Genomic DNA, 26,447 nt, shown 5'->3' on the forward strand with positions numbered 1-26,447 from the left:
GGCTGAATTTCCTATAGTATGTAATTACAACACAATAAGACTCAAAAGCAGTTTCAATAAAGGGTGGGTGGAAGAGAAGCAGCCTGCTTCTAGGGCTTCATTAGCTTCTGCCGAATGGAGCTCTCCAGGCTATGGGGAGGAACCCTGTTTACCTTGGTTCAGAATCAATTTTAACCATCACTGAGGCCCCGGGGGTCAGAGTGCAGCACGTAGTCCTTGGAAATGCACCAGGCCAGGAAAGAAAAGATAAAAATGTTTTTTCAAAAAGCCCCAAGACGGGCTGCAGTTTTGTTTACCAGTTGTTCCCAGAACAATGTGTTGTAGTGCCAATCACTGATGAAATGATACTTAGACCCCTACTTTAGTTTCTTCAAGATGTTTCTGGTGAATTAGAGTGATGCCATTGGCCTAGTTTAGGCTATTCTGTCAGATGAAAGATACAATTTCTACGTGTTTTGTAGCCCTGGGGATATTTAATAAGGGGAGAGAGGCAGCAAAAAAGAAAGGAGTATCATAAAAACAAATGAACAACAGAATAAGAAACAAAACCTTGCCCTTTATGGTAAGGATGCTGAGAAAGATGCACTTATCCGTAAAGGACATGTAGGTAATTTCTCATTTCTCTCCTGAAAATGCCAGTGCACACTGCTCTGGCTGGAGTAGAATAGGTTTGTCTGGCCTTTGAGGTCACATTGATGATGTTGTGTCTTGCTGTTAATGAAACTGTGAATTATTCTTAATTTTAATTTCAGTTTCTAATAAGCATTCATGAGCTATAACCTTTCCCTCTCCTAGATTGCATTTCTTCAAAAAAATCCTTTGAATCAACCCTTCTAGAAAATAAGGTTATGTTTTAAGTAATAATTATAATTCTACAGTGTGTCATACTTGTGGTTTCTAATGTGCTAAGCTTCACATTCTCTCATTATCCCTGAAATGGCTCTTTGAGGATATTAAGACAGACATTATAATGTTATCCTCTCCTCTGGGAAAATGAGGTTTATGGCTGTTAATGTATCTACTTACAATTGTAAGGCTCTCTAGTGGCAGGAATCAAAACTCCTTACTCTCCAGCGTCAATGTCTTTTGATTGTTGTTCAGTCGCTCAGTCGTGTCCGACTCTGTGCAACCCCACGAATTGCAGCACGCCAGGCTTCCTTGTCCTTCACCATCTCCCAGAGTTTGCTCAAACTCATGTCCATTGAGTTGATGATGCCATCCAACCATCTCATCTTCTGTCACCCCCTTCTCTTCTTGCCCTCAGTCTTTCTCAGCATCAGGGTCTTTTCCAGTGAGTCGACTCTTCATATCAGGTGGCCAAAGTATTGGAGCTTCAGCTTTAGCATTAGGCCTTCCAATGTATGTTCAGGGTTGATTTCCTTTAGGATCGGCTGGTTTGATCTCCTTGCTGTCCAAGGGATTCTCAAGAGTCTTCTGTAGCACCATATGGTGCCAGAATATTTTTTCACTCCATCATTAATGATCTAGATTAATAATATCAACATTTACCTGGAAATTAGAAATATAGAGAAAAATAAGATACAACCCTATCCTCTGATAGCATATAATCTATTAGAGGTGTGGGGGGTAGTAAGACAGTTACATGAATATATAAGGCTTAAAATGTGTCGGTAACAAGCAGCTAAGTGCCAAATGGGGCTTCCCTGGTGGCCCAGATGGTAAAGAATCAGCCTACAATGCAGGCAACCCAGGTTTGTTCTCTGAGTTGGGAGAATCCCCTGGAACCCCTGGAGAAGGGAATGGCTACCCACTCATCGAGGTGATAAGTGCTGCCTATGGGTATATACTTAGTTCAGGACTCACCTTGAGAGAACCGCCAGTGGGGAGTGGTGGATGGCAAAGCAGGAGGGATAGTTGCTGTAGGAAGATTCATGGTTCACTTCCCAGGGACAGGAAGAAGAGGGAAGTGCAGTGGAACCTTCGGTCTATGAATTTGGTGCCAAGCTCCCAAGTCTTAATCCCAGAACTGGCATGATGTCCTTGACACTGAACAAACCTTTGGAACCTGTTGAAAAGAGAGTTGTAGGAATTTGTAAAGTTTCAGAGCAACAGAAGCTTCTCCAGGCTCATGTTCACATAAACTGGTTCGAGGGGAGTCACAGAAAGGGAAGTCCCTCTGGGAAGGGTTGGATGTGGGCAGGGGTGCAATAGAGATAAAGGCACATGCAAGTGAGGCTAACTGGAGAAGGGGATGGTCAGGGGGCTGGCGAGGGGTGGGGGGCGGGTGGCTATTCAGTGTGCTGTTTGAGAGCCCAGGCTCTGGAGCTAGGTTGCAGGTTGACCACCCACCCACTGTGACTTTGCGTAGTCACTTAACTTCTCTGTGCCTCAGTTTCTTAACATTGAGTTTTTTGTTTTTTGTTTGTTTTTAGATTTATTTATTTACTTGTTTGTTTGTTTTGGGCTGCACTGGGCCTTGGTTGCTGCACTCGGGCTTTCTCTAGTTGTGGTGAGTGGGGACTAGTCTCTAGTTGCTGTGCACGGGCTCCTCATTGCAGTGGCTTCTCTTATTGCAGAGCACGGGCTCTAGGCACGTGGCTTTGGTAGTTGTGGCTCATGGGCTTAGTTGCTCTGCAGCATGTACTATCTTCCTCTCCTTCAATCCCTGCGGATTGAACTGGTACCCCCTGCATTGCAAGGTAGACTCTTAACCGCTAGACCACTTAGGGAAGCCCTCCATGGAGTTTTATAAGGATTCAAGGAGTGAATGCCAAGTCTGTAGACCACATTTATTATCACATAGTGAGAATGGAATAAACACTGGCTTTCATTGCTATTCTGTTGTCATTGTTAGGACTGATAGTGGAGGTAAGTTACATCATCATCCAACCTAGGAGACTTCATTGGTGCCAAGAGTAGCTGTATTTTAAGATGTTTCATCACCAACAGTGGAGCTTAGTATTATAATTAAAGGGCTGAGTGAACCCTTTTACTTTCTCGTAGAGGTTAGTAAGTGTACAAAATATTGATTCTGTGAAGTATGATTTTGGAGACTTATCTTGTTTGCACTTAGAACTGAAATAACATTTAAGACCTAGGGCACTGCTTTTCAAATTGCCTTCCATGGGTCTTTCCAAGGAGGTAACTAAGAGGTTGCCTTGGAGGAAAGAAGAAGATGTGGTCTCTGGGGTACTCTTAGAGTTCTTCCAATAAGATGCACTTTGTTCTGGTTTATAATTGAAGTGCCACATAGTATTTCATTGAATAAGGATACCATTGCTAAAACCAGTTTGAATACTATTGATTCACTCCAGCCTCCTTGTTTAAAGTGAAGTCGCTCAGTCATGTCCAATTCTTTGTGACCCCATGGACTATAGCCTACCAGGGTCCTCTGTCCATGGGATTTCCCAGGCCAGAATACTGGAGTGGGCTGCCATTTGCCCAAGGTTATACAGCCAGCTCCTGCCAGAGGGTGGCCAAAACACAAGGCCACTCCTGGTACCGTGCTTGTCACTAGTTACATAATGCTACCTACTGCATAATCAAAAGAAAACTTTAAAAACAAATCAGCACCTATATGTAAGAGCTACACAAAACAGCTCCAATTAAGAGCACATTGGAGTATTAGGACTTCCCTGGCAGTCCAGTGGTTAAGACTCTGTGCTTCCACTACAGGGGGTATTTGTTCATCACTGGTGGAGGAACTAAGATCCTATATGCCACATGGCGTGGCCAAAAAGTTTTTTCAAAAACTAGTATTTAACTCCACGCATACATATCCCAGCACATTGGAAACAGCTCTCAGTGTCAATTTGTTGTTGTTCAGTCACTCAGCTGTATCCAACTCTTTGTGACCCAAGAACCATAGCCTGCCAGGCTCCTCTGTCCATGGGAGTTCCCAGACAAGAATACAGGATTGAGTTGCCATTTCCTTCTCCGTGGGATCTTCCCAACCCAGGGATCAAACCTGCATCTCCTGCCTTAGCAGGCAGATTCTTTACTACTGAACCACATGAGTTCACTGTCCATTACTCTTCTTCAAATTAATGTTTTCTATCCATATTTTTATTTGGCTAAACCTTAGATTGAGATAAATGAAATGAAGTTAGAAAGTAGAAGTTACATGGTGAAGTCAAGGCAAAGATCATCCGTAATAAAAGAAAAGAAAAAATTTTTTAAATGAAGTGAACAAAAGAACTCCACGTGAGTTGTCAACATCAAAGAAAGATGAATTCTGTCAAACAGGATTGGTTCCAATGTGAGCTAAGAAGTACCACTGCCACCTTCTGTAGACTGTTCATGGGCTGAGTTTGTGAACTGGCTACCAGGGAAAACCATTCTTCTCCTAACAGTTGTAGGCCCAATTTTAGCGTGAAAAAGACTGGAGCTTCTAAGAGGAAGGCAGTGTTCTGGCCACCTCTAATTCTCCTTTTCCAATTCCAGTTTCTTGGATTATTTGGCACAGTACTTTGTCTGTGTAGATCTGCCTTATTGGGTTGCAAGGCCAGAATACTTTTTCCCTAGCCTTAAAAACAACCATTAAAATGACTACCTTAATTCTTATCCTGATGAAAAACACTCGAAAATTTTCTCTTCTAAAATTAGAGTCTGGGTTATCTCAAAACATCTTGTCACTTGGGCCTCAGTCCAGATGTTACCGCCCGGAGGAGAAGCTGGCTGGAGGCGGCCCTCTGTCACACTATCCCACTGCTCCCTGCTTTAGTTCCTGTAAAAGCACTTCTCACAGTTGGAGTTATCCTACTCAGAATTTACTTTTCTTTATCTGCCTTTACCATGTGAATGGAAGCTCTTGGAAAGTGGGGACTTTGACTAACTTGCAAAGTGCTTGGGATCTAAATAAGAGCTTGGTAAATCCTAATGAAATGACTCTAGAATCCCCATGAGAATTCCTAGGTCGTTAGTTTAGTTCTTGGCTTGTGTATTGAATATGTGTCATTTGTTTTAAAGGATAGTGAACAGATTAAGGTTTTCCGAATAAGAAACATGAGGCCCTATAGCTCAGGGGGTAGAGCAATGGTTTTGTATACCAGGAGTTGCGAGTCAAAGTTCAGTTCAGTCGCTCAGTCGTATCCGACTCTTTGCGACCCCATGAATTGTAGCATGCCAGGCCTCCCTGTCCATCACCAACTCCCGGAGTCTATGCAACCCCATGTCCATTGAGTCGGTGATGCCATCCAACCATCTCATCCTCTGTCGTCCCCTTCTCCTCCCGCCCCCAATCCCACCCAGCATTAGGGTCTTTTCCAATGAGTCAACTCTTTGCATGAGGTGGCCAAAGTATTGGAGTTTCGGCTTCAACATCAGTCCTTCCAATCAACACCCAGGATTGATCTCTTTTAGGATGGATTGATTGGATCTCCTTGCAGTCCAAGGGACTCTCAAGAGTCTTCTCCAACACCACAGTTCAAAAGCATCAATTCTGCGGCGCTCAGCTTTCTTCACCGTCCAACTCTCACATCCATACATGACCACTGGAAAAACCATAGCCTTGACTAGACGGACTTTTGTTGGCAAAGTAAGGTCTCTGCTTTTAAATATGCTATCTAGGTTGGCCATAACCTTCCTTCCAAGGAGTAAGCGTCTTTTAATTTCATGGCTGCAATCACCATCAGCAGCGAGTAAAAGACAGGGTAAGAAAGGAATTGCTTTTTCTTTGGACATTTCAATTGCCATAAGTGATTATGTTGCATTTAATTTCTGCACCATAAAGCAGCATTTGGTGGTGTATTTTGGTTTGGTTTTTTGTGTGTATGTGTGTGTGCATAAGAACTTTTGCAATTAAAATGGTGAGGATAAGAAATATGAATTTTATTTTCTTCTTGCTAATAAGCTGCTGCAATTCAGGAGACCTCGGTTCGATTCCTGGCTCAGGAAGATCTGCTGGAGAAGGGATAGGTGACCCACTCCAGTATTCTTGGTCTTCCCATGTGGCTCAGCTGGTAAGGAATCCACCTGCAATGTGGGAGGCCTGGGTTCAATCCCAGGGTTGGGAAGATCCCCTGGAGAAGGGAAAAGCTACCCACTCCAGTATTCTGGCCTAGAGAATTCCATGGACTGTATAGCCCCTGGGGTCACAAAGAATCAGACATGACTGAGCGACTTTCACTGTCACTTCATAGGGACTTGGGGCTTCCCTGGTGTCTTGGATGGGAAAGACTCTGCCTCCAATGCAGGAGACCTGGGTTCGATCCCCGGGTCAGGAAGATCCCCTGGAGAAGGGAATGGCTGCCCACACCAGTATTCTTGCCTGGAAAATCCCATGGACAGAGGAGCCTGGTGGGCTACAGTCCATGGAGTCATAGAGAATCAGACACGACTGAGCAATAACACTTTCACTTTCTTTTCATAGAGTCTTGAGAAAATATTACCCCTGTGAGTCTGATCTTTGAAAAACACAAATCTTGGTCACTCTTCTCTTAAGTTATCCTCAGAATTTTCTTAAAACTGCAATGGCCTCTCTTGGCCTAGGGCTGAAGATCACCCTCCCGATCGAGGCCTGAAGGCCTTGTTTCTGTGGCTGCCTCTTTAGTCTTCTCAGGACCACTGTGCCTGGGATCACAGTGAGTTCCAGCATTCCAAAGTGTTGATCTTCTTTTTAGTGTCTCAAACTCATCAAGCACTTTGTTTTTGCTTCCCAAACCTACGTACACTTCTCTCTCTTTGATTCACTCTCCCCAAAGTTTTTCCTGACTAATTCCAAGTTCTGTAGGTTTCAGATTAAGTGTCACCTCTTCAAAAAGGTCTTCTCTGAGACCCATCTTCCCTCTGAGTTAACGCAGTCAGTCCTCTTGCTGCTCTCTTGTAAGACCCTATACTCTTTCTTCTTGGAACTGATTGCAATTACTAGTTTTATTTTGTTGTTGCTGTTGTAGTTGTGTGTGTGTACTTAATACCTGTCTACCTTACTAGATTGTACACTGCAGGAGCACAATGTTTTGTTTGTTGTTAAACCCTCAACACTCAGCTCAGTGCACAGTAGATTCTGATGTAGTAAATATTCACTGAATGAAGAAAGGAATGAATACATTTGATCTTTGAGTTCCTAGTGTCTAGCACTGAATCTGACATATATAATAGACTTACAAATAGCGTATAACTAAAATCAAGTTAATGAAGAAGTGTTTATCATACACAGAGAAACAATTATTGCTTTATCAAAAATAGAAACCCTGCTCTCATACAAACCACATTCTCTCTGTTAATTTGTTTGCCTTCATTTCAATTACTAAAATCTGTTCATTGAAGTACATGCAAGAAAAACTACCTAACTTCTTTGTGTAATTACAAAAACTACCTAACTTCTTTGTGTAATTACAGCGTATCCAAATGAAAAGTGAATAACCAGAGAATTCTTCCTGACATTTTACATACTTGATGTGGACATCTTAAAAGATTGATCGACTCTCTTTTCAATTGGATATTTGAATAGACACCACCATTAGAGAATTTTCTTCTAGAGACTTACTTTAGCTCTTAAACTGTATGCACTGAACAAGCAAACTCAAGTGGATCATTATCTATAGAAATACAGAATTCCATCTCCCTTTGGGAAACCATTCAAACCCAGAAGTGTGTTTTACACATTCTGACAGAAGCACCTATAACAGCCAAGTATAACCTTCTTTCTTGCTATGTTAGCACCCAAAAGTATATGAAAAGAGTGCACGTTAAGGCTTTTTCTGTTTATTAGAAAACATCTCTTGGCTTCAAAACTCTTTTGACTATCAACCTACTAATGTGAGAAAAGTAAATAAGCAACGAATTCCATAGAGTGTTACTCCTGTGTGAGAGGTTGCTTAATAAAGATAATTGGACATTAGATGACCAAGTGTGTGAAGCTAATATACAGACACATCTTTCAGATAGGCCACTGTAATGTTCCCTGTGTAATTTTCATGACAACCATTTGCACCAGTATGAATAGAAAGGGTCTGGATCCTTCTGGGTGAGTAATAGGCATGTCAATTATCTGTACTCTGTTTCCAGGATTAGAGGCAGGCTCACAGCGACTCTTTTGAGGCTGAAGTCCCCCCTTAGTGACTGACTTGAAGAGAGAGGAGAGTCCTCTTGGCCTTGTGTCAGGGAGTGATGTTGGGTGGGGAGGATGAGTAGAGTCTTCCTTCTGGAAAGGATTGGATATATGGTTAGATATGTGTGGATGGCCAGTCATTCTGAGACTTCAGTCATCAGTGAGTTAATGTCTCAGCAAGGCAAGTCTCTGAATAAGAATGACTTTTCTCTTTTTAAAAATATTTATTTATTTGACTGCATGGGATCTTAATTGCAGCATGTGGAATCTTTGTTGTGGCACAAGGGCTCCAGAGCTCATGGGCTTAGTTTGTCCGTAGCATATGGGATCTTAGTTCCCCGACCAGGGGTCGAACCTGCGTCCCCTACATTGGAAGGTGGATTCTTAACCACTGGGCCACAAGGGAAATCCTAAAGAATTATTTTTTTCTTGAGCTGAATGTATCTTTCAGACACTGCCTGAAAGAAAGCCTCATTCCTCTCTTTGATTTTAATGAGTGTGGACTTCCTTAGGCTGAAAGAATCTTTTTGGCTTTTCCCCCAGTTTATTGGAAGTCCACTTCCTGGGCGCCAATGCTGACTGGCTTCTCTTGGTAGACTCCCGTATGTTTCTGAGGAAAACAGCAATAGCAGCAACCCTTCATATGGATTGAAACTGAGAAAAACAGAGACCTGAAAACCTTCTTCCTCCTGTTAACCTCTCCTACTTCTTCAGGAAGGTCTGCTTGACTTACAATGTGCCTTCTGAGAACTTGACGTTTCTAAAGTGTTCCCAAATTGTCCCATGCATTTAATCCTCCAACTCTCCATGAAGACAGCACCGGCTTTCAGTTTCATAGCAACTCTCCTCAAGGTAATGGACCACTTGAAATCCAGTTCTTCCAAATGAGTCATAGAACATAGTTTTTATCTCCATTTTCTCAGAGTAACTCTAAGAAGATGATCTTTTGTCCATATTCTTAAAATTTCCCCTATTGGTTTTCATTGTATTTCACTTTTCCTTTCTCTGCCTAAACACTATCCTTTCTAAGAGGAATGACATTTTTGCTCATTATCATTATGTGTTCTTAGCTTATTTGCCTTGACATATAGCCTGTGATAGGTAAAGTACACTCACATATAAAGCGTAGACTTTGATTCAAAGCCACATGGGTTACATGTTTTCAGGTGCACAGAGGGGTGGCTGAGCCCTGAGAGAGATATGCTCTCCTTCTAGTGAGTTTGTTCAGCACATCCTTGCAGACATCAGATCATTGTTTTTGTTCAGAATCATTTTCAGAAGAAAAGCCTTCAAACCTAGGAGGTCTTTGAAGAGTCAGAAACAAATGAGTCCTGGGTAATTTTTCAAAACACTCAGACCTTTGGTCAACTCTAAATCAGTCGCTTAATACTGGACTTTGTTATAATGGTAGGAACCTTGATCTCAGCGTTCATATCATTCTTGTTGTTGTTGTTTAGTTGCTAAGCTCTGTCCAATTCTTTGAGATTCCATGGACTTTAGCCCACCAGGCTTCTCTGTCCATGGGACTTCCCAGGCAAGAATTCTGCAGTGGGTTGACATTTCCTTCTCCAGGGGATCTTCCTAACACAGGGATCGAACCCAAGTCTCCTGCTTAACAGGCAGATTCTCTACCACTGAGCCACCTGGGAAGTCCTTGTAAGATTCTACATTTCAGTTATTTGGTTTCTTCACTCCTTGAGTGGATATCACCAGCAGTATCATATTTTGGAGGTTCTCTCTCCAGGAATACAGTCCCTGGAGCATCTAATTTCCCCATCCCTTATGCAACATACTCATCAACCTCTTTCCTAATGATACCTGCTAGAAGTCTGGTTTCTCTAAAGCAAAATGTCACAGAGATACATATTTTATATCCTTTTGGTCAGTTACTAGCAGTCGCCATGTCTCAGAAGAGCACATCTTTGCATCCTAAGTGTATTTGTGTGTCAGTTGTGTCCTGAGTGGCTTGGAGCACAGAGGATGCATCTGTGCATCTATTCTGTGTCACGAGGTAGAGGCTAAATATTATCACGGTTCTTCCTAAAATATCTGCTGTTCAACACAGTGAAAATCTGTTTCTTACTCAGGTTACCATCCAATGCAGGCATCTTTCTTGGCAGGTGACCTTCCAGCTCAAGGACCCAGGACCCTTCTAACCTCGGGCTCTACCTTCTACTAGGTCCGCGGAATGCTCTGTATTCAGGCAGTAGGTGGGGACAGTGACTGGAGAGTCATGTCTGTTTCTTATCCACTGTATGACAGAAGTGGTTCCAGCTGCTTCCCCTCACTTTCCACTAGCCAGAACCCAGTCCCATGTCCACTTTTAACTTCAGGGAATATTGGGAAATGTTTGTATGTCTCGGAGGAAGCCCAGGAGGGAAGGGAAATGTGTTGTGGTCAGTACAGCAATCTTTCACTTCTGGTCACCAAATATCCACTCCCCAAATATCCTCTCCCCCCATACCCAAAATTCACACTGTTCCTCTCCCAGAGAGAGAATTCAGAGTTGCCTCCAGCTGTGTGCTTGGTTCCAAGTCAGTCCTGCACACTGATTTCTCAGGGATATGTGGTCCCCTCTATCCAGCATGGATATGGCTTCTCCTGGTTTGGTAACCTCGATTCACAAATACGTTCAGTATCACACGGTGGAGTAGGGGCGAAAGAACTGCAATAAAAAGTCAATTGAGAAACAAGGAAGTAGGAATAGCCTGTGTCATTTGTCAGACAATAGTCAGTATCGAGACTACAAAAAACCAAGAGCTTTATGTCACATCTTAAGAACTGCAATTCAGGAGATACAGATTCAGATAAAGCTGAGAGTGTTCTGGGAAGAGAGTCAGGAATTTCTAAAGGCAGAAGTCACCAGGCCATCCTCTGACACAAGAAAAGAAGTATTTATTTTTAAGGGATAGGCTGTCATGAGTTGCTTTAGAATAAGAATCTGATAAATATTTTGAGTTTCTGGCAGAGGTTCTGGATATCTTCCTTAGGACAGTGAGTGGTCAAAAGTCAGGTTCCATCCAGGCTGAGATGTGCTCAAGTTCCACTTCCTTCGTGGCCTCCTGGCTCCATTGCTCTCTTAGCAATACTGGCTCCATTTTGATTTTCTTGTCACATACTCTTTCATACCACTCATAACATTGTACTGGATAGAATGTGTATGCATACTAAGTCATTTCAGTAGTGTCTGACTCTTTGTAACCCTATGGACTGTAGCCCAGAGGCTCCTCTGTCCATGGAATTCTCCAGGCAACAATACTGGAGTGGATTGCCATGCCTTCCTCCAGCGGATCTTCTTGACCCTGGGACCAAACCCATGTCTCTTAGGTCCTCCTGCATTGGCAGGTGGTTCTTTACCACGAGTGCCACCTGGGAAGCCCACTAGACAGAATGTGGAGGTTTCTACTCTGAGGAGCCAGAAAGTTCTTTAATTAGTTCCTAAATTTGCTGTCTGGGGAGAAGGAACTTTCCATTCTTCTTCGAGAACCCTGATTTCACCTTCTGAGAGGTTCTTTCTTTCCATCATCCACAATGGCTACAGCTGAAGTGAGCGCGAGACTGCTTTTCCTTTCAGTGAGCTCTGCCATGTTCATAGCACATCCTGTTGGCACACGCCCTGAGTCTGCCTGGGTCTTTTCTCCACCTCCTGCATGAATGAACAGCACTTCAAGGACCTCTACAGGGCAGAGCTAGAGGTTAGAAGGATCCCCAGAAGAAGATGCTTCCTTTGGACAGTGAGCTGAGACGGGAATACACTTTTATTGTGTTGATAATGAAAAAAGCAAGAGAGTTCCAGAAAAACATCTACTTCTGCTTTATTGACTATGCCAAAGCCTTTGACTGTGTGGATCACAATAAACTGTGCAAAATTCGGAAAGAGATGGGAATACCAGACCACCTGACCTGCCTCTTGAGAAATCTTTATGCAGGTCAGGAAGCAACAGTTAGAACTGGACATGGAACAGACTGGTTCCAAATAGGAAAAGGAGTATGTCAAGGCTGTATATTGTCACCCTGCTTATTTAACTTATATGCAGAGTACATCATGAGAAACGCTGGGCTGGAAGAAGCACAAGCTGGAATCAAGATTGCTGGGAGAAATATCAATAACCTCAGATATGCAGATGACACCACCCTTATGGCAGAAAGTGAAGAAGAACTAAAGAGCCTCTTGATGAAAGTGAAAGAGGAGAGTGAAAAAGTTGGCTTAAAGCTCAACATTCAGAAAACAAAGATCATGGCATCCGATCCCATCACTTCATGGCAAATAAATGGAGAAACAGTGGAAACAGTGGCAGACTTTATTTTTCTGGGCTCCAAAATCACTGCAGATGGCGACTGCAGCCATGAAATAAAAAGATGCTTACTCCTTGGAATAAAAGTTATGACCAACCTAGACAGCATATTAAAAAGCAGAAACATTACTTTGCCAACAAAGGTCCATCTAGTCAAGGCTATGGTTTTTCCAGTAGTCATGTATGGATGTGAGAGTTGGACCATAGAGAAAGCTGAGCACCAAAAAATTGACGCTTTTGAACTGTGGTGTTGGCGAAGACTCTTGAGAGTCCCTTGGACTGCAAGAAGATCCAACCAGCCCATCCTAAAGGAGATCAGTCCTGGGTGTTCATTGAAAGGACTGATGTTGAAGCTGAAACTCCAATACTTTGGCCACCTGATGTGAAGAACTGGCTCATTTGAAAAGACCCTGATGCTGGGGAAGATTGAAGGCGAGAGGAGAAGAGGAAAACAGAGGATGAGATGGTTGGATGGCATCACCGACTCAACGGACATGAGTTTGAGTAAACTCCGGGAGTTGGTGATGGACAGGGAGGCCTGGCGTGCTGTGGTTCATGGGGTCACAAAGAGTCAGACACAACTGAGCAACTGAATTGAACTGAACTGAACTGAGCCTAAATTTTAGACTTAGAAACTTGAACAATCAAAGGCTTTTGTTTATTAGTTCAGACTTGTGATTTCTTTGGTAGTACAGTTGTCTTTAAAAAAATAAAAGAAGAGTAAGCTTCTCTTCCATTTGCCCTTGTCAGTTTCATCTGCTTGTAACCACACCCAAAGTCTTTCCTAGATACAGTTCTCAAGTCTGATGTTCTCATTTGCTTCTTTGTCCTTTGCCCTCTCCCTCATGATTCATTGGTGACAACCTTGAGGCTATTTGAAACCACAGGCTTGGATGAAGAGGTAAGACCCTCTTGGTGTTGCCCTTTACCACCTGAGGTGCTCTAAACACTATAAATCTAAACCTTGTAAACCAAGAGGTCTTACTGGGCCTTCCAAACACAGAATGCTTTTTGATTTCATCTCTTTAATATTTCACAGCCAGGAACTTGACTTTTCCAAATTTGTAAGACTGTTTATCTTTGGGATTTCCCCATTTCCTTCAGTTTCTGCTTCAGAACCACTTAATTCCTGCCTGAGTTCACTTCTTTTTTTGTACAGACAGCCACATACCATCACTTGGACTCCCTCTGTCCACTTCTCCAAATGAGTGGTCTGCCTTCCAAGTTCTTTCAGACCGTGGTTTTACCTGATAATTTGCCAACAGGGCTCTCTACCTTGCTATATCTGTTTCTTATTACTCAGTATCAAGGGGGTAAATATTTCTATATCAATACCTCACTTCCAGGGCCAATTTCATTATTGATCCTCATAAACCAACCACTATATCAAGTAATCATATATTAATGACTTACTTATTTCTTATTCAACCTACAGTCCACTGTTCAGGCACACAGAATTTAAGTAACTGGTTCAGTTCAGTTCAGTCGCTCAGTCGTGTCCGACTCTTTGCGACCCCATGAATCGCAACATGCCAGGCCTCCCTGTCCATCACCAACTCCCGGGGTTTACCCAAACCCATGTCCATCGAGTCAGTAATGCCATCCAACCATCTCATCCTCTGTCGTCCCCTTCTCCTCCTGCCCTCAATCCTTCCCAGCATTAGGGTCTTTTCCAATGAGTCAACTCTTCACATGAGGTGGCCAAAGTATTGGAGTTTCAGCTTCAACATCAGTCCTTCCAGTGAACACCAAGGACTGATCTCCTTTAGGATGGACTGGTTGGATTTCCTTGCAGTCCAAGGGACTCTCAAGAGTCTTCCCCAACACCACAGTTCAAAAGCATCAATTCTGCGGTGCTCAGATTTCTTCACTGTCCAAATCTCACATCCATACATGACCACTGGAAAAACCATAACCTTGACTAGATGGACTTTTGTTGGCAAAGTAATGTCTCTGCTTTTAAACATGCTGTCTAGGTTGGTCATAACCTCCCTTCCAAGGAGTAAGTGTCTTTTAATTTCATGGCTGCAATCACCATCTGCAGTGATTTTGGAGCCCAGAAAAATAAAGTCTGACACTGTTTCCACTGTTTCCCCATCTATTTCCCATGAAGTGATGGGACCAGATGCTATGATCTTAGTTTCTGAACATTGAGCTTTAAGCCAACTTTTTCACTCTCCTATTTCACTTTCATCAAGAGGCTCTTTAATTCTTCTTCATGTTCTGCCATAAGGGTGGTGTCATCTGCATATCTGAGGTTATTGATATTTCTCCCGGCAATCTTGATTCCAGCTTGTGTTTCTTCCAGCCCAGAGTTTCTCATGATGTACTCTGCATATGAGTTGAATAAGCAGGGTGACAATATATAGCCTTGACATACTCCTTTTCCTATTTGGAACCAGTCTGTTGTTCCATGTCCAGTTCTAACTGTTGCTTCCTGACCTGCATACAGGTTTCTCAAGAGACAGGTCAGATGGTCTGGTATTCCCATCTCTTTCAGAATTTTGCACAGTTTATTGTGATCCACACAGTCAAAGGCTTTGGCATAGTCAATAAAGCAGAAATAGATGTTTTTCTGGAAGTCTCTTGCTTTTTCGATGATCCAGTGGATATTGGCAATTTGATCTCTGGTTCCTCTGCCTTTTCTAAAACCAGCTTGAACATCTGGAAGTTCACGGTTCACGTATTGCTGAAGCCTGGCTTGGAGAATTTTGAGCATTACTTTACTAGCGTGTGAGATGAGTGCAATTGTGCAATAGTTTGAGCATTCTTAATTGGTAAATAACAGTCTCAAGATTTGGACCTGGCAGTCAGATTCCACAGTCTTAACCACTTTCCTCTCAAGTAATCAGCTTTAAGATATAGCCATTCAAATGTTGTGTCTCTCAAGATATATATCTTACAGTTTGCCATCTTCAGTATTTCGTTCCATGCATCAAAGGTTGTATATGTAAACCTCTTGATCATACAAATATTTATGGACTCATAGCATGTCAGAGCATGTGCTGAGAGATTTTGTAGCATCAAAGATACGGAAACTCTTTATTTTGTTATTGCAGTATAATTGCTTTACAATGTTGTGTTAGCATCTGCTGTACAATGAAGTGAATCAGCTATATGTGTACATACATCCCCTCCCTGTTGTAGCTCCCTCCCACCCCGCCACCCCCACCCATCTAGGTCATCACAGAGCACAGGCTGAGCTCCCTTTGGTTTACAGCAGGTTCCCACCAGCTATCTATTTTACACATGGTAATGTATATATGTCAACCCTAATCTCCCAGTTCGTCCCACCCTCTCCTTCCCCTGCTATGTCCACGTGTTCATTCTCTACATCTGCGTCTCTATTCCTGTGCTAGAGGTAGGTTCATCTGTGCCATCTTTCTAGATTTTACATATATAAGTTAACACTCTTGATATTCAACAGCTTCTTAATTTGTAGCCTTTTTCTAACCACATTGTAATTTTTCAGGATAGCTAAATTGAATGTCTTATGTTGATCTCCTGGGTTTTCTGTCTCTATCTATCAATGTTTATTTATACAAAGAGAGGCTAGGGGGTGGGCTTCCCTAGTGGCTCAGTGGTAAAGAATCTGCCTGCCAATGCAGAAGACATGGGTTCGATCCCTGGTCGGGAATACCCCCAGGAGAAGGAAATTCCAACCCACTCCCATGTTCTTGCCTGAGAAATCCTATGGATACAGGAGCCTGATGGGCTACATACAGTCCAAGGGGTTGCAAGAGCGACACGATTTAGCAACTAAACAACAATAACAACCGAGTCCAAGGGATAGCTTTACATTTTAAGATGACTTGTGAAGATATGCAAGTACAGGTTTGAGCTGCATATCCTCATTAGAGCTCTTTATTTCACCTATGGAGGAATGAGTACTTAAGGGCTTCTGTAAAACGGGCATTCATTTCTGTAGAGGAGAAACTTCTATGAGCAAACGCGCTCTCCAAACCTGTTTCTTCCCCCATAACTTAAGTGCACTGAATTGCACTGGGAGAGGGTAAGGAGAAGAATGAGGTTTTCCGTCAAGGCAATTCTGGGGTGATCTGAACAGCAGACTGTGTGACCAGGAGAGTTCATCACTGCAGGCTGACGTGTCTCACAGTGGGAGTCATGGGCTGGTCTGCTTGGTAAACTACTCGTGATACATGCCTGAAGCTGGGCTTCTTTAAAAAAATATATCTTGTTCTTTAAAAGCCCACGTGTCTGACAACCTCTGGGATACCTCAGGGATTTAGACTAATCCTGTCTTATTGTAGTTGGGTTACCTCCAGATTCTTAGCAATCACCCCATTGCTGGCACCATTGACTCATCCGTTCCCTCTGATATTGAGTTAACTGTGCTAGTCTAATTGGCTTCTCGAAGCTAGTGCAGGGTATGTCATCAGGGTTTGAAAATGAATCACTGACCCCAATGTGTCATGACCTCCGTGGATAGTAAATGATACCTTTGTGTCAGGCAGGTGACAAGCATCTGTTAGCCATCCAAATCCACGTGGATTTGTACCTGACCTTAGGGTGAGAAATCAGCTGTCCAGTAGCTCACTTGGCAAACCTTTTCACCTGGTGGTAATGCCGATAGGAGACCCTCACATACCATATAATCAGTCATTTCCATGCAACTGACATTCTACTGATTCACTGAAAATATCATCAGGGCTATCAGAGTACATGCTTTTTATTTATTATACAAATAATGGATTGGCTGAAGTGTTTACAGCAAATGAAGTTTTTTCACTGAAAAACAGTGAGTTCATTCGTATGGAGACATCAACATCAAGTTTTTCCAGACTCTTAGAGCATGGCGTAGAAAATTGCAGCTTCGCTGCAGTGAATATTCCCCCAGGAGCCTCAGAGTTGAAACTCACACCAGCACATATGAAGCACTTCTGTTTGCTTGGAAGGTTAGGCCCAGGGTCCTTCTATCAAACTGTTTCAGTGATTTATACTTAGTGTATGCTCCCACCGTGTCCTCTAAAAGAAAACATGCATGTGTGCGCAAACACACGTGCAAATACACACACACACAGAAGAACTGAATTGAGAGTCGTGGGTGTGTGCCATGGCTGAGGGCTTGGTCCTAAAGTGTGCTGGAGTGCCAGCATTGTGCTGTGGCCGGGTAATAACTGCTGCTTAGAAATGCCAGGATAGCATCCGATGAGAAGAGGCTGAGAAGAATACACTCTCACTGCCAGAGTGAAGAAGAAACTCCTCGTGAGAAAATGTAGGAGACTGTTGTAAGGGGATGAGAAGAAAAGAGGATTGTTAAGACTCCACTATCTCAGTTTCTGAACCGAACTTTTGCTCACAGCAGGCAAACACAGGCTCCCTCCCACACTGAGAAGCCATCCCCTGCCGGTGTGCAGTCTGCTAAGTAAACAGAGACTTTATACTGAGAAAGGAACATTTCTCTATTTTGGCTATGAGTTGTTATTTTGAAAGCTTTAGCCTCCAAACATTTCCCCCTCTCCTTGTTTATTTTTTCACTAGAAAGAAAAAAAAATTCAGCTACAAGACAGGAAAGCTCACTTCTAGATTAAGGCCACTTTTGGTTTAAGGCTCACTTGGGCTTGAGGCCCACTCACCTTTTGGTGTGACCGCCAGCTCATTCCTCCCGTGGAGCAATAAATCTTTTCAAGATTCCCCTCTGCTTATGTGGAGCTCTCACGCACCCAGATTTTCACAAAGCAGAATGCACTTTGGGAATTGTTTCCTGCATACTTCAGGCAAAAAGCCAGGCTCTACCCTGATATATATGGCTCCACCTATTTATCACAATGTCTGTAGCTAAGACTTAAATATGGCCCCTATGGTGTGCTACATGCCATTTAAGCACTTTACATAAAAACTCATTTACTTTTAACTGAGAACTTTATGACAGTTGCTTCAATATTCAGTTCAGTTCAGTTCAGTCGCTCAGTCGTGTCCAACTCTTTGCAACCCCATGAATTGCAGGACGCCAGGCCTCTCTGTCCATCACCAACTCCCGGAGTCTACCCAAACCCATGTCCGTTGAGTCAGTGATGCCATCCAACCATCTCATCCTCTGTCGTCCCCTTCTCCTCCCGCCCCCAATCCTACCCAGCATTAGGATCTTTTCCAATGAGTCAACTCTTCGCGTGAGGTGGCCAAAGTATTGGAGTTTCAGCTTCAACATCAGTCCTTCCAATGAACACCCAGGATTTATCTCTTTTAGGATGGATTGATTGGATCTCCTTGAAGTCCAAGGGACTCTCAAGAGTCTTCTCCAACACCAGTTTAAAAGCATCAATTCTTCAGCACTCAGCTTTCTTCACTGTCCAACTCTCACATCCATACATGACCACTGGAAAAACCATAGCCTTGACTAGACGGACTTTTGTTGGCAAAGTAATGTCTCTGCTTTTAAATATGCTATCTAGGTTGGTCATAACTTTCCTTCCAAGGAGTAAGCGTCTTTTAATTTCATGGCTGCAATCACCATCAGCAGTGATTTTGGAGCCCGAAAAAATAAAGTCTGACACTGTTTCCACTGTTTCCCCATCTATTTCCCATGAAGTGATGGGACCAGATGCCATGATCTTAGTTTTCTGAACGTTGAGCTTTAAGCCAACTTTTTCACTCTCCTCTTTCACTTTCATCAAGAGGCTCTTTAGTTCTTCTTCACTTTCTGCCATAAGGGTGGTGTCATCTGCATATCTGAGGTTGTTGATATTTCTCCCGGCAATCTTGATTCCAGCTTGTGTTTCTTCCAGCCCAGAGTTTCTCATGATGTACTCTGCATATAAGTTGAATAAGCAGGGTGACAATATACAGCCTTGACATACCCCTTTTCCTCTTTGGAACCAGTCTGTTGTTCCATGTCCAGTTCTAACTGTTGCTTCCCGACCTGCATACAGGTTTCTCAAGAGACAGGTCAGATGGTCTGGTATTCCCATCTCTTTCAGAATTTTGCACAGTTTATTGTGATCCACACAGTCAAAGGCTTTGGCGTAGTCAATAAAGCAGAAATAGATGTTTTTCTGGTAGTCTCTTGCTTTTTCGATGATCCAGCGGATATTGGCAATTTGATCTCTGGTTCCTCTGCCTTTTCTAAAACCAGCTTGAACATCTGGAAGTTCACGGTTCACGTATTGCTGAAGCCTGGCTTGGAGAATTTTGAGCATTACTTTACCAGCATGTGAGATGAGTGCAATTGTGCGGTAGTTTGAGCATTCTTTGGCATTGCCTTTCTTTGGGTTTGGAACGAAAACTGACCTTTTCCAGTCCTGTAGCCACTGCTGAGTTTTCCAAATTTGCTGGCATATCGAGTGCAGCACTTTCACAGCATCATCTTTCAGGATTTGAAAGAACTCAACTGGAATTCCATCACCTCCACTAGCTTTGTTCGTAGTGATGCTTTCTAAGGCCCACTTGACTTCACATTCCAGGATGTCTGGCTCTAAGTGAGTAATCACACCATCATGATTATCTGGGTCATGAAGATCTTTTTGGTACAGTTCTTCTGTGTATTCTTGCCACCTCTTCTTAACATCTTATGCTTCTGTTAGGTCCCTACCATTTCTGTCCTTTATCGAGCCTATCTTTGCATCAAATGTTCCTTTGGTATCTCTAATTTTCTTGAAGACATCTCTAGTCTTTCCCAATCTGTTGTTTTCCTCTATTTCTTTGCATTGATCACTGAGGAAGGCTTTCTTATCTCTCCTTGCTATTCTTTGAAACTCTGCATTCAGATGGGAATATCTTCCCTTTTCTCCTTTGCTTTTCACTTCTCTTCTCTTCCCAGATATCTGTAAGGCCTCCTCAGACAACCATTTTGCTTTTTTGCACTTCTTTTCCATGGTGATTGTTTTGATCCTTATCTCCTGTACAATGTCACGAACTTCTGTCCATAGTTAATCAGGCACTCTGTCTATCAGGTCTAGTCCCTTAAATCTATTTGTCACTTCTACTGTATACTCATAAAGGATTTGATCTAGGTCATACCTGAATGGACTAGTGGTTTTCCCTACTTTCTTCAATTTAAGTCTGAATTTGGCAATAAGCTGTTCATAATCTGAGCCACAGTCTGCTCGCAGTCTTGTTTTTGCTGACTGTATAGAGCTTCTCCATCTTTGGCTGCAAAGAATACAATCAATCTGATTTCGGTGTTGACTATCTGGTGATGTCCACATGTAGAGTCTTCTCTTGTGTTGTTGGAAGAGGGTGTTTGCTATGACCAGTGCGTTCTCTTGGCAAAACTCTGTTAGTCTTTACCCTGCTTCATTCTTTACTCCAAGGCCAAATTTGCCTGTTACGCCAGGTGTTTCTTGACTTCCTACTTTTGCATTCCAGTCCCCTATAATGAAAAGGACATCTTTTTTGGGTGTTAGTTCTAGAAGGTCTTGTAGGTCTTCATAGAACCGTTCAACTTCAGCTTCTTCAGTGTTACTGGTCAGGGCATAGACTTGGATTACTGTGATATTGAATGGTTTGCCTTGGAAATGAACAGAGATCATTCTATTGTTTTTGAGATTGCATGCAAGTACTGCCTTTCAGACTCTTTTGTTGACCATGATGGCTACTCCATTTCTTCTAAGGGATTCCTGTCCACACTAGTAGATATAATGGTCATCTGAGTTAAATTCACCCATTCCAGTCCATCTTAGTTTGCTGATTCCTAGAATGTCGATGTTCACTCTTGCCATCTTCTGTTTGACCACTTCCAATTTGCCTTGATTCATGGACCTAACATTCCAGGTTCCTATGCAATATTGCTCTTTACAGCATCGGACTTTGCTTCTATCACCAGTCACCTCCACAGCTGGGTATCATTTTTGCTTTGGCTCCATCCCATCATTCTTTCTGGAGTTATTTCTCCACTGATCTCCAGTAGCATATTGGGCACTTACTAACCTGGGGAGTTCATCTTTCAGTGTCCTATCTTTTTGCCTTTTCATACTGTTCATGGGGTTCTCAAGGCAAGAATACTGAAGTGGTTTGCCATGCCCTTCTCCAGTGGACCACGTTCTGTCAGACCTCTCCACCATGACCCGTCTTGGGTGGCCCCACACGGCATGGCTTAGTTTCATTGAGATAGACAAGGCTGTGGTCCGTGTGATCAGATTAGCTAGTTTTCTGTAATTTTAATGTGGGTTAAATTTAGAGAGACTGTTATTCGACGTAACACACCTCTTCTAGGAAATATGCCTTTTTGTATTGCACTTATCTTTTTTCTTGTCTGTCTTGACTCTGTTTTGAATCTCTTTATTTAAAATTTATATTGAAGTAAAGTTGATATACAATGTTGCATTAGTTTCTGGTGTACAGCAAGTGATCCAGTTATATATATACACATATATATTCATTTTTAGATTCTTTTCCGTTACAGTTTATTATAGGATAGTGAATGTAGTTATTCTATACTGTGCTATACAGTAGGATCTGGTTGTTTATTGTATATATAGTAATATGTATCTGCCAATCTCTGTATTAACAAGGTCCATGGTTTTCCTCTCTGTACCCTAATGTTAACACAAAGCCTCGTATATAATGGGCCCTCAGTAAGTCATTTTGAATGTGTCTAGACATAAACATAAGTATAGTTATTCCATGAAATGTTTGCAGTAGCACTGTACTTGAAATCCAACTGAATGTCAAACAACAAAAAACTGATTAAAGAAATAAAATCATTTTGTTTGGTGAAAAACTGTGCTGCTCACTGTTTACAATAGCCAGGACATGGAAGCAACCTAGATGCCCATCAGCAGATGAATGGATAAGGAAACTGTGGTACATATACACAATGGAATATTACTCAACCATTAAAAAAAAATACATTTGAATCGGTTCTATTGAGATGGATGAAACTGGAGCCCATTATACAGAGTGAAGTAAGCCAGAAAGAAAAACACCAATACAGTATACTGATGCATATATATAGAATTTGAAAGATGGTAATGATAACCCTATATGCGAGATAGAATAAGAGACACAGATGCATAGAACAGTCTTATGGACTCTGAGGGAGAAGGTGAGGGTGGGACGTTCTGGGAGAATAGCATTGAAACATGTATATTATCATATGTGAAACAGAACACCATTCCATGTTCGATGCATGAGACAAATGCTCAGGGCTGGGGCAATGGGATGACCCAGAGGGATAGGATGGGGAGGGAGGTGGGAGGGGGGTTCAGGATGGGGAACACATGTAAACCCATGGCTGATTCATGTCAATGTATGGCAAAAACCACTACAATATTGTAAAGTAATTAGCCCCCAACTAAAATAAATAAATTTATTTAAAAAAAAAAAAAGAAAAGAAAAACTGTGCTGCTGTTAAAAACAGTTGATGAAGAACTCTAAAGTATATCAATTAAAAACAAAATAAAGTGCTGGACAATGTGTTTACTGTTCATGTTTTAAATTTTTATATATGTCACAAACGTATGTTTGCATATGCGTAAAATATCTTAGCTTCTTCCTATGCCCCAAGCTCATCATGCCCCAAATTCAGCTAGTGAATAAATAGATGAATGCATTCCTTTCAGATGTATCATCTCTGCATTTAGTTTCTGTACCAATCCTATGGAAAAATATACTATACTTTCTGTTGAAAACATTGCATGTTTTGAACCTTTGGGTTTGCTTATTTAATAGTTACAACTACTAACGTTAAATCCTTGACACCAAAGTTCTGTTGTACAGGGAAAATGCTTAAACTTCTTATAATGATGTAAGACCTCTTTCATCTTCTTTCCCAGACTACTGCCCTATCTCCTTCTCCCTCCAGATTTTTTCACACTGTTCCTCCTTTCCATGTTTAGGAGCTCTTCCAATGATGCTTTCATACCTCAACTCAATGAAATCCTACATTTTCTTAAAGTGTCCACTCAATGCCACCTACTCAGCACATCTTAACCTGTCATCCTAGGCAACATTAATGGTTTCCACACAACTACAGCTCATAGTTTTCATAGTTGGTCCTGTATCTCCAAATCATTTTATATAAGTTTATGAATACAAATTGTATTATTTCAAGGTCATGAGCATATTGATATTAGAGGCCCTATTTTTATTCTTATTATTATCACAACAACTAGAATATAGTAGATGATTGATAGATATTTATTAGAAAAATGTATTTAGCTGAAATAAAATCATGTTTAATTATCCATAGGTTGAAGAACTTCATATTTAACATAACAGATTTGGAGATTGAACAAGACATCTTTTCTAAGAATTTGAAATGGAAGTCTTTTTATTGATGGAAAATCTTTTTTCATCTTGCCTTCTAGAATTCAAGTGGGCTGTGGTTTTTTGTTACAGATTTGGAACCAGTAGATTTTTATGAATGTGAACCTTATCATGTCTTCTGGAATTTTTTTGTCCTTTAATATTTTTGTCTGTGTGTATTTTCATAGGAACCAGGGAAAATGTGTGGAAGGCATGGTGGAGATCTTTGACATGTTGCTGGCTACATCGTCTCGGTTCCGTATGATGAATCTCCAGGGAGAGGAGTTTGTGTGCCTCAAATCCATCATCTTGCTTAATTCTGGTGAGTGAATCACATGGGAAAATTTAATGCCAAGTTACTGGAAGAAACATTTATTTGTATTTTTCAACCAGATACAAGCTACCTATTACAAAAGCATAATCATAAATTGAAAACAGCAACTGACGTGCATTTAAATTAGTTATCTTTTTGGCGCTAGGGATAAAGAATCTGCCTGCCAATCAATGCAGGAGATGCAAGAGATGCAATTGTGATTCCTCTGTCAGGAAGATCCCCTGGAGGGGGAAATGGCAATCCACTCCAGTATTGCCTGGAAAATCCCAAGGACAGAGGAGCCTAGTGGGCTAGAGTCCATGGGGTCACAAAGAGTCTGGCACAGGTGAGCACAGACACATCTTCTTTGTAGATGACTTATAGAGGCAAAACCATGCTGATCAAATAAAATGAATGAAAGCAAAAATTCAACATTGAATCAGGTGGCCTTGTTGAAATATTAGCATCCTTCCACAGATATGGGCTTATTTATTTATTTTTTATTAAAGTGACTCATGTATATGGACATAAGTCTGTTGTTAGTTGTATGTGTCAGAAAGTAAGGAGAGTGATCGACCCTGTTAGGATATTGTGACCAGTTCCAAGCTTCGGATTATAAGGAAAGAGGCTTATTTGAGACAGGCTATGTTTCTGGTCAAAACTGATTAGCTGAAAAATACCATTGACTCAGAGATAGAAAAACCTAATTCTAAAACCAAGGAACATGGAATTTGGTATGCTGGTCCAGCTAAAAGAGTGGTTTTCATTTGATCCATGGTATCCAATTCAACTGTCCTTTCCTATTTATTCATTTGAGAAATCTTAGCTGAGAGTGGCATCTTTTTTTTTTTTTTGTTAGTGAGGTTGGCTGTTGCATAATGGGTCACTCCAAGTCATCCAGATGGAAACTATGGCTCAGCCTGAATTAGCACCCTGACTAGTCCCAGCCTCTTCAGCAGTCAAATCTAAGCACTTGATCTCCAGCCTATAACACCTGATGCTTGACAATGGGGTGTCAGCTGCACAGTTTAGATGCCCTTAACCTTGACCTTAGCCCCCCAGCCCCAGGCCAGCCTCCTGCTGGAGACCTCATTCTCACACAGAAATCACAGCTGCCTTGAAGCCCTGGACCTGATTTTAGATTTAGTTTCTTACACCCTTCGATATGGTCTCAAATTTCCAAGTAGCTGAACTAGAGTCTGTGTTGATCCCCATTTGGGGAGAATCGGCACTTGCTTGTCTTTTGAGGTGTTTTGCTGATGAATGTCAATCCCTTCCCACCTCCCCTGACAATTTTCCACTTCTCCCCACCAGTGCTTGTAACCTGTATTGCTTAATGGTTCTGATAGTAATCATTCTCCCTTATCAACTGATAGATGGAAATCTGTACCATTACACTAGGCAAGGACTGAATTGCAGAATGAAGTTGCGTGAAAAATAATGGCGTCTCTACTAAGGAAGTGATTACTGCACCATTCAAGTTTCAGGTTCCACTCACGTGCATTGTGCTTTTCATTTGAGTCGTTTGTCCTGTTGGTTGAAGGGTCCAGAGCCCACAATGGCTCTTTATTGGAGGAGAGTTCTGGGAGCAGTGCCACTCGGCTGCACCGTGCCAGGTCCCGAACCTGCTCCTTCGCAGGAGGGCTGGCACATGCCGACGGCTCTCGTGTGGACAATCTGTTAATTTCAGGGAAGGCAGGCCTATAAACTGCTGGGGCTTTTTTCCCTACTTTTACCAGGAAATAATACCCTGGACAGGAAGTAAAATTAGCCAGAGTCATATAATCAGTGAAAGTAGATGCTCTGACCTTGGTGATCAAAAAATATTTCCTTCATATACATATCATATTTTCCTGCATTACTGGTCTGTGCCTGTGAGAGGGTGTATTTTTTTTTTCATATTATATAATAGAAAAGGGGGAACTTTTGCCATCAAAATACTGGATTTATAGGCCTGAGTCTTTTAAATCCCAGAGGGAAAAACTTTCAGCCCTCACAAGAAAGTCTTTTATTAAGAGACTGGCACTGGCATCTTAAAAACAGTACTTCTTGCCACAGAATTTGGACCTTCACCTGCTGCCTCCTGACACCAGTTAAACTTGCCGGCTCCGTCCTTGTTCCTTCACCTCTTTCTCAGGATATTCTGTGAGCTGCCTTGCACCGGGAGGGCTGGAATGCTATTTTGGAGAAACAAGGCACCATCTCAGTGACAGTTTATAGTTGTCTTTTTTGTAAGACGCCAGTAGCTCATCTTTTCTCTCAAGAACAGTACTGCTGGCTCATGAGCTGTAGCAAAACAGAAGCTGTCTCTCAACCTGGGAAAAGTGAAATCACTCTTTCCACCCCCAAAGTGATTTCTGTTTTGGAAAAGTGGATCTGCCTGCTGAGCATAGCTCCTGACGTCTCATATTGTTCCTGAAAAAAAAACAGAATTGAAACGAACCTGACTCCAAAACACAGTGGTGTGGCACTCTGGGCCTTTTTCAGAGCAGTGATCAGTGATATGAGGGTCACCACGATCAACACCTTTTTCCAACCACTGGAGGTGTGGACTTTTCTTAAAACCCAACCAAGTCATAGCTCTGATCGGGGCCATTCTTCACCTGTAGTGAGACAAATTACA

General features: G+C 42.1%; 1 protein-coding gene across 9 annotated transcripts in view; it reads left to right on the forward strand.

Annotated features, from left to right (window-relative positions):
- ESR1 (estrogen receptor 1) overlaps window positions 1-26,447 on the forward strand; it is a 391,695-nt gene that overhangs the window by 330,522 nt on the left and 34,726 nt on the right. For all 9 annotated transcript variants that reach the window (XM_081530291.1, XM_081530289.1, XM_081530287.1 and 6 more), the window contains one exon: window positions 23,700-23,833. In XM_081530291.1, coding sequence (XP_081386417.1) covers window positions 23,700-23,833 — 134 coding nt within the window. The remainder of the gene's footprint in view (window positions 1-23,699; window positions 23,834-26,447) is intronic.

The sequence above is a fragment of the Giraffa tippelskirchi genome, chromosome 9 (genome assembly GCF_054371585.1).
Source record: "Giraffa tippelskirchi isolate mGirTip1 chromosome 9, T2T-mGirTip1v1.2.pri, whole genome shotgun sequence".
Lineage (NCBI taxonomy): Eukaryota > Metazoa > Chordata > Mammalia > Artiodactyla > Giraffidae > Giraffa > Giraffa tippelskirchi.